This window comes from Protobothrops mucrosquamatus, unplaced genomic scaffold (assembly GCF_001527695.2).
Source record: "Protobothrops mucrosquamatus isolate PMUCROS unplaced genomic scaffold, P.Mucros_1.0 scaffold792, whole genome shotgun sequence".
NCBI lineage: Eukaryota > Metazoa > Chordata > Lepidosauria > Squamata > Viperidae > Protobothrops > Protobothrops mucrosquamatus.
Window position 1 is genome coordinate 259501 of NW_015387059.1, and position 9203 is coordinate 268703.

At 41.3% G+C, this 9203-nt stretch overlaps 1 protein-coding gene across 1 annotated transcript; it reads right to left on the reverse strand.

The window, feature by feature from the left end:
* Window positions 1–2356: 2356 nt before the first annotated feature.
* On the reverse strand, window positions 2357–6571 carry PPP1R3C (protein phosphatase 1 regulatory subunit 3C). Its single transcript, XM_015818808.1, has 2 exons — window positions 6473–6571; window positions 2357–4952 (listed from the first exon to the last, which is right to left on the reverse strand). The coding sequence occupies exon 2, from the start codon at window positions 4949–4951 to the stop codon at window positions 4004–4006; it is 948 nt and encodes a 315-aa protein (XP_015674294.1). The 5' UTR covers window position 4952; window positions 6473–6571; the 3' UTR covers window positions 2357–4003.
* Window positions 6572–9203: the final 2632 nt, after the last annotated feature.

Genomic DNA, 9203 nt, shown 5'->3' on the forward strand with positions numbered 1-9203 from the left:
TGTCAATTTCAGAAAAGGCAGGCACAGCCACACTTCTCTGTCCATTAATGATTCACCTGTGGAGATGGTTACCAGCATCAAATTCCTGGGTGTGCAGCTAACGAGTAGGCTGGCTTGGTCGTTCAACAGTGAGAAACTAATGAAGCGGGCACAGCAGCGCCTGCATTTTCTGCGTCGCATGAGAAAAGCACATTTTCCTTTCCCTGTCCTGACCACTTTCTACAGGGGGACGATCAAGAACATCCTGTCATACAGCATCACAGTCTGGTTTGGAAGCATCATTGCTTCAGACAGGAAGGCGGTGAAGAGAGTGGTGAAGATGGCCAAAAAGATCATTGGCAGCTCCCTCCCTCCCATCCAGGATATAGCACAGAAGCATTGCTTGAGCAGAGTCCGTAAGATCATCTGGGACACTACACATCCTCTTCACGACCCGTTTTCCTTGTTACCTTCTGGGAGGAGGCTTCGTGGTATACGGCTACTACGAAGCCTCCTCCCAGAAGGTAACAAGGAAGCAGAACATCCCGATTCAGTCATAGTTTCATTCCATACAGCATTAACCTTGTGAACTCTCAAGCTTCCTCCTTTCGTTATACAGTGCTTTTTTTCTTTAAAAAAAAAAAAGGTGCCGGAACTCACACACATCATACAACCCGCCTTGCCTACCCTGCAAGGTTCCATCCAAAAAAGGTGCCGGAGCTCCGTTCTGGGCGTTCTATGAGAAAAAAAGCCCTGCCGTTATATATTCAAGATGGACAGTATTTAATATTTATTGTTATGTATATGTAGGGGTGTGGGTCTATACATATGTTGTACATAGTATGTTTAGGTGTGTGTCATGTATGTGTTTCACTTTGAGAGCAGGCAACTAAATTTCATTTTTTATTTAGTTGTGCCCACAGTAAAAAAATGACAATAAAGGTTATCTTATCTTATTTTATCTTATCTTATCTATCGCCCAGACAGCTTCCATGCCTTACAAGGGATAGGATTCAGTTTTCTAGTTTCTAGACCAGGACCTTAACCATAGCTCTAAGTTGGCTTTTTATAAATAATTAAAACAAAAAAATCATACTTTGCTACCTTAATTCAGTGTGTGTGGTGTGTGTGTGTGTGTGTGTGTGATAGTACTGCATATGCAATCTGGTTATATATTTGATCAGCAAAATAGGTAACAAGTACATGCTTTGAAGATCATTAGATCTAAAAAAAACTACAGGAAGAACTCTTATAAGAAACCTGAAAATCCAAGTTCTTTTTTTCCAACAATACCACATCTAACAGGAAATTCAACATTGTTATTTGGGGAACAAGTTTAGTGGCCAAACATATCCAGGTTAACGTACCTTTGTTAAATGCTGAAGAGAAACCCACTTGAGTCTAGTTCAGGGATCCCCAATCCCCGGGCCACAGACAGGTACTGGTCTGTTAGGAACTGGGCCCATAGCCAAGTTGAGTGTTGGGCGAGAGCATGAAACCGAAACCCTTCCCCACCCCCATGGAAAAATTCTCTTCCATGTGAAACCGGTCCTTGGTGCCAAAAAGGCTGGGGACCACCTGTCTAGTTCATATAAAGATCAAATGTTTATTCAGATCTTATTTGTAAATTGCTCTCCATACATGGATTGGTGTTTGCAAACACAAATAAGAAGCAGGAACCCACATTTAGTTTTTAAGAGCGAGTGAAGTTACTGCTGCAAATATATTACACACCAGCAACTACTGCCCCTTCCAACAGTAAGGCCCCTAAAATACCAGGGTATAGGTTGGAGGGGATACCTGAACAAAGTTATGATGTACATGTGAGACAAAGAGGAAATAATTCTCCTTATAGATCTTCCAAAGAATAATCTTTGAAGCATTACATCAAATAGTATTTACATTACCCTTTCATTCAAATATTAATTTTAGTTTGTGGCATGACACCCGAGCAGCCTTCCCCAGCCTGGCCACCCTCCAGAAATGTGGCCTTATCCAATCAGTCTGACAATTGTGTAGAATTTTGGGAACTGCTTCAAATATTTGGTGGGCTGTCCAGGGGATATAAGAATGTGCTGAAGTATAGCAAAATTATGGGCAGATGAGAGTGTGAGAAAAAAAAGTGTTGGGACAGTTCAGATGGTCTAGACGTAAACAGGAACAGAAAACAATTATAGAAAACACCAGGGGATACTAGATTTGTGGGCAGAAATATTAAATATGGCCATAGCAACTGATAAGATAATTCAGGTTTATGAACACAGTTGAATAGCCTGCTAAATTCCAGCTTTTAGCCTTTCTGAAGCTAAAGCCACATTACAATGTTCAACTTACTTCCCAACAGAAGGACTGACAAGATTATCAAAATACAGTTTATTTTTAAGTGAATTGCTTACACAGTAGTTGTGATACAGTGAGGAGTAAGGAAAAAGAGATGGAAGGAGTTTGCTTTTTTTTTTTTACAATGCATGTTCCATCTCATTACTTGTGTAACAAACAATAGAGGTTAATTTGCATTCTCCATAAACAACAACACCACTACAAAACAGGAACGTGAACATGGGAGTATGAGCACACACACCCATCCTAATTGGCTTGCTTTATACATCTGTGTCAAAGCTGCAGTCACACATTATAATTTACAAAATGCAATGCATCCGAGGAAGATCAAATTACAATTAAAATAACACACACACACACCCAACACGTTCTGGCTCTGTAAAAGCTACAGAAGAAAAATGAGGTATGGGAAGGTGAATAGAAATGATTTCTATTTCTGTGCAAGTTGCCTACTCTGTCATTTTAAACCTATTAGCTTGAGAAGTGCAGCTATCTAACAACCTTCAATATGAAGGACTCTGGATTGCTTAGGATTATTTTATTGTTGTGAAGAGCTATCCTTAGAAGGGAAAATTATTACCAAACTCTACAACAAGCAAGCTAAGAGAGTTTTTGTCTGTTTTTACAAGGCAAGCTCATCAGATAGTCAACATCTATAGATTTAAGGCATTTCATAAGAGTCATTCAATCTCTCTTTAAGCAAAACAGTGTGCTCTTGGGGTATTTTACTGGATTTTAAGGCACATCTTGTGTGTACACAGGATGGCAATTCCCTTGTGTAGGGAGTTGCACAAGTGTTTATGAAAGCAAAGTTAGTCTATTGTAGAGCAAGTTGAAAGGCAGAATAGTGAATAGTCTACAAATATACAGGAGTCTTTTTATAAATGCAGTTGCCACCTTTTAGTCTGTCATGCTTGGATATTTCCTCCACATATACCCAGCCTAGGACAGATAAATTTAACAGGACAGCAAATACACTGATGGGAAAACCTGCATCTGATATAATTGTATCAGCTCTTAAAGGTACAGATTATCTTTTGGGATACAAAACTGGTAACTCAATTTCAAGGAAACAAAGTTCTTTATAGGTTTCTTACTCTTGCGAACTACTGAAATTTCTTTGAAGTTATAAAGGTAGGGTTTCCCAATACTTTATTTTTCGACTACAATACAGAACATCATCTTTCTTCCCTTTCTTTCTCAACTTTATCTTGTTGAAAGAGATACTTCTATGCCCCCAAACCCAAACACTGAATTGTGTTATGGTCAATGTTTTTTAGGTTCAATTCAAGTCTCAGGCTTCACAGTTTGGTATCTCTCTCAGTTCCCATTGCATTTTAAAGTAGGCACAAAAGTTTTTTGTGGCTATCTATTTACAACATTCCCCACACAATTACAGCTTCCTAAGAGTCAGCACAAAATTATTTCTTCCCAACATCTCTTTTACATGTCCAGGTAAGTGATTGGAAGAAACCAAGTTTCATATATATGGAGCATATATGCTGTTCTTATTGTCATTGAATTGTCCCAAGTCTAGATAGTAGCTGGAACTTTTGCTCTTTTAAATGAAAGAAGTTAATTTTTTAAATAGTCACCATGGCCTCCAACTTGGTTTGTTTATACTGCATATTAAGAAGCTGAAGTTCAGCCACTGATGTTAGAGGCCTTTGTGGATATATTTCATTCACCAATATGGAGAGGATGTTTCAACCATGCTCCACTTTTGCCATTCAGGATAGAAACTGCTGGATATCCGAGGGCTGCCAAGTTGTTCACCCTCTGTTTTGTGCACTTTTCTTGAAGATTTGAGTGCCAGGCAGCCTTTCCTGGGTGATGCTGCCACCTGGACACCATCAGACTTCCATTCTGCATGGACAATCTTGTAGTTTTGCCCATTGTTATTGTCCCAGAAAATGTGGTCACCATTTTGGTAATACACACAAAATTCAATTTTTTGCTCAGTAGGAATGGCTGAAGGCAATTCAATTGCAAAGGAAAAAGTGTCATTATCTGAGTCACCATATACATTGTTCATGTAGATGCAATCATGGTCAGAATAGGTTTTCCATGAATCATAGGTTATTCGAACCCTCACCTTCTTTTCAAAACTCACATTTTTCACTTTCACAGTCCCAGATACTGTATTTTCTTGCAGGGTGCAGTTTTCAAGACAGACAAAGTTCTTTTGTAAGTGATTCCGGAAGTCTAGGTAGTCAGCCGAAGGCTGAGTAAACCCAAGAATCAAGTTCTTTTCCTCATGTAGTTTTAGGCCAGCTGTGATGTCTTCAAGATCTGACAAATCAAACTGAAGATCCCAGGCTGGATTCTCCTGGAATTCAGAGAAGACATGGATAGCAGTCAGAGAGAGTCCCTTCGAGTCTGCAAAAACTACTTTCTTCTTGGCTTGGCCAGCAGAGTGTTTCCAGTCACTATTTTGGTGCTCAGTTTCACGTTTCACATTGAGGCATGATCTCAGAGGCTTTAAGCGATCCACAAAGTTTCTTCTTTGATATTCATCAAGGGGGTTCAGAAAACTCTTCACAGGTGGTGAATGGGCTAAACATATTCTCATGGCTACATCTACAGGCATGATGGAACTGGGCAAAGGTCTTGGGTCCAAGACTTGTATCATTCTGCAATGGAAACACAGACAAGTGAGTTTTCTCTAGCGTAAAAACCCTGAGGAAAAACTCTTCAAAAGGCTCTTCAAATGCACTGTTGTCTTTAAAATTAATGCTCAGATGATGGGAAAATTTTAAATAATTCAGTTACAAGTAAGACGAACCAAGACTGTGACTAACAGCCAGAATTTAAACTGATAAGGTAACATAGCTCCATTCAAAAATATTTGAATGAAATCCATGTGACATTTTGTGCTAACTTAACAGCTTCTATATATTCTATATCTTAAAAGCCCAGAAATACAATCCTTATACATATACATTTGCGCATTTATAAGACAAATGCTTTTCTCTATATACAAAACACTGGGAAAGTGGGTGTGTCCAGTATTAAAAACAAGATTCATCCAGACCTACTTTAAAAGTTTATTTTTGTTTTACTTTATGGAACTCTTTATGGAATTGATTGCCATTGTTCCAATAGTATTTTTGGTGCAATCTCTTTAAATTTTCATTCATGTTCAGAAATATTCAAGTATATCAGGAGGGTTAAAATCTTTAAGTCAGCCTCTCCTCTCTCAAGCACTCTCCCCTCCCCCCTTTAGAGAAAAGTTAAGTGTTGCATTAAATCTACAACAACCACAGTGTTGACCACCATGGAGTTAATTATCTTATGTTGAGCCTAGGGAATGTGGCTATCAGAATTTTCTAGAACCCTGATAAGTTTTCAGTTACACCCACTTAAAAGACTTTCAAGGCATGGTAGTTGGGACCAAAAAGGGGCCATTCGTGATCGACACTGCCTGGATATTTAAAAAAAAACAACACTCCAACTCTGACAGGGTTACAAGCAGCAGCTGCAAAATTCGAAGCAGAGGGGAAAAGGCAGGCAACCAAAAGCGGCCCTTTTGCTCCTTCCCTCAGCCGCGTTCCACTTTTTTCCATCTCTCCGATTACATTTCACATTTTGGGATTCGTAATGTGATTTATTTTCAGAAGGCGCTTAAAAGCTACCTCTCAAGCCGGCATCGAAGCTAATTTACTCCAGGCAACTGCATTCCTAGTTAAGCGAGCCGTGTTTTTAACCCTATCCTGGGAAACGGGCAAGAACAAGAGAAGTAATGAGCAGTCTAAAAAGTTATTGACATAAAGTTGGCATCGCCACACCTTGTCTGGCCCCAAACGCGATGCACCCACTTGAGGGGCGTTCCAGGAAAAAAAAAGCTTCGTCAGAATGCAACCTCTGCCCACGCCACGGTCCCCAAATACAACACTTCGCCGAGACTGCGCTGCCGTCGCCAACTCCGTCCCCTTCACTCCCCATGACCGAGCAAAAATTAAAAGCGCCCCCGTCATCCGCTGCAGAAGCCCAACTCCCCGAGTTCAGCTGCAAAGCCGCCGCCACCACCCGGCTGCAATCTTAGTTTTGACCATCCCACTTTTATTCCGCGGCATTGCCTCTTCAGCTGCAAAATGCCCTCAAAACCCCTCCTTTAGTTGCAACCCTCTCGCTCGCTCGCTGGGCTTCTTACCTGGTACAGTTACGTTACATAGAATCGGCGAGAAGAGCCCTAAAACTGCAGAGAAGCGCTTGCAAACTTGGAAGGCAATCAGCTGCTTCTCGGGGCGCTTATAGCAAAGAAGCAAAAGGCCCCCGCCCTCCCCCCGCGTTAAAGCTTTTCCTAGCTCCCTGCCGGCCCAGCCTAGAACCCAGCCTCCCTCTCTCTGGTCCGCTACGGTTCCCAGCTCGCAGACGAAGCTACCCCTCTGGCCGCACCGTCCGCTTATCAAACGCGGCGCTGTCTTTTTCACGTGAAAGCGCCCGAGCGACCAATCGCGTCTCGAGCTCGGCGCGCTCCAAGCAATCAGCGTCGGGCTGCTCCGCGAGGGGGAAACGTGATCGCTCCGTCGGCAGAGCGGGAGGGGGTCCCGGGGGGGAGGCGGGCAGAGCATGCGGTTCTGTTGACACAGCTTCCAGCTATCGGACCCCTGTGCTCGGGCTCAAGGTCAGCCTCCGCCGCCAGGGCTCTCTTGCCTTTCTAAATAGAGGCCACATAGTAGCGGTCCTGACACGGGATCCTTTGTCACTCATCGCTTTCCTAACCAGTCCAAATAGGGGTTGAATTATTTTTTTTGCATTCCCAAGGCTGGCATTCTGGCTCCACTTTCCTGGGAATAAGGCCCATTGAATGCTATTTCTTAGTGGCTATATATAGGGCTGCACAGTTGTAATCTATTTATATGAGATTGCGGAATCCCCCAGCTGCTTCCCCTGGGATGTGAGACAACCGGCTAGGCATCCCTTGTTATTAAAGGAAAATAATACATATACTATATCACTTTCATAATCTCCAGGCAGCCTTGTCATTGTCCATGATGGATGAGGATTATGGGCACCGAAGTTCAGCACCTTTAGAATATCCAAAACTTCTATAAAGGATCTGGTGCTAGGTTCTGCTTTCCTGTGTGAAGTGCCTTTCTTAGGGTTTTTTTTAATTATTATTGTTAGACATAGGTTTGCTTTCAGAAGCATTTAGTAAACTGCTTATTGGTGCAAAAATCAAGGGTTAGGAGTTGCATGGTTTTCAACTGGGCTGACCTGAAGAGTAGGGCACTGTTTAGCTTCTGACTTTTAGACAGTTGTTAAAGGCCAGAATGAAATAAGGTTTGGTTTGATTTTTAATGCACAAGCAAAGTGTATCGATGAAAAAAAAAAGAACTGGCTATTTTTGCCTTTTAAATATTACAATATTCATTAATCCCTGACAATGTGGCCAGTTGTGAAGAATTATGGGAGAGTTAATCCAGAAATGGAGCCAGTTTACTCTAGTGCAATGGTGGCGAACCTATGGCATGCGTGCTAGAAACGGCACTCAGAGCCCTCTCTGTAGGCACACGCACCATGCCCCGGAGATGGCAACCGTCCCTCTTCAATCGGCACCCGGTGATAAATAAGTGGGTTTTGGGTTGCAGTTTGGGCACTCGGTCTCTAAAAGGTTAGCCATCACTGCTCTAGTGGTTAAGGCAGGCTAGAAACCAGAAAACTCGTGAGTTCTGGTTCCACCTTAAGCATGGAAACTGGCAGATTTACTTTGGGCCAGTCACTTTCTCTCAGCCCTAGGAAGGAGGCAATGGCAACTGCAGGGACTTACCCAGGCAGTCTTCAAGAATTTGACACAATTGAATGGAAGAAAAAAAAATATCCAGAAACAAATGAAAACAATTTCAGTCCATAACATTTGGAAATACTGGCATAAAGGATTGCAGCTCAAGCTGATCTAAAAAGAAAGTCACTAGGATTGACACAACATGCTAGGCCATAACGGCTCACTTTACATAACCCAGTGAGATAAACCAAGCAAACCACATTGTGATTTAAGCACTATACCTGAATTAAGCTGATGATCATCATCAACCCTATCACCAACATACCTGTGGGTTTTTTTTTGTTGAAAAAGTGATATCTTTCTAATGTAAATTACAATTAGTTAGGAATAAACAGTGATTTGGATTCTACAATTTCTCAGAGCAAAATGATGAATACAACATTTCTATCTACAGCAGAGTCAGACTTGTAAAAACATGAAGAGCTGTAACTTTATTCTTTTGCTGCTTTTTTAAAAATAAACAATATTTTATCAAACTATACATCCTGCACCAACTCAATCCAGTAATTAAAGTACCTCAGGGAGAGGAGGAAAAGGTATAGAGTTAATAGCTATACCAAAGAAGATGTTTTTTCTTTTGCACCTTCTTTCACCCATATATGAAAACTGCCAACATTCTTTTCCTTGATGCAGTTATTAAAGACATAGTAGTGTCTCACTCTTTTGAACATAGATAAGGAGACGCAAACATGTAAAGACAGCTTCATATATTGTGCCATAATGTATGCTTCCTACCAGGAATATAGAGAGGTCACAGCCAGTGGTGGGATTTAGCCGGTTCGCACCAGTTTGGCAGAACCGGTAGCTAATTTTTTGTTGCCCAGGCCCAGAATGGACTTCCGGAAGCGGCATCCACAAAGAGAACCGGTTATTCACATATTTGAATCCCACCACTGGTCACAGCAACTCCCAAGTCTTTAGGAAACACATTTAAAAATATTTTTTTTGTCACAGTCCATCTTTTTATAATTTGTACATAATTCACTCCAAATGCATGCATGATTAAGAATTCTTCATTAGTCCTCTTTATAAATAGGTTTAAGCATATATTTCTACTAGGGGACCTTTCATTCTTCTATTTTTAGAGACCTTAGAG

Bases quoted from the DNA above. Each gene is read 5' to 3' on its own strand.
- PPP1R3C (XM_015818808.1), bottom strand. From the start codon at position 4,951: ATGATACAAGTCTTGGACCCAAGACCTTTGCCCAGTTCCATCATGCCT.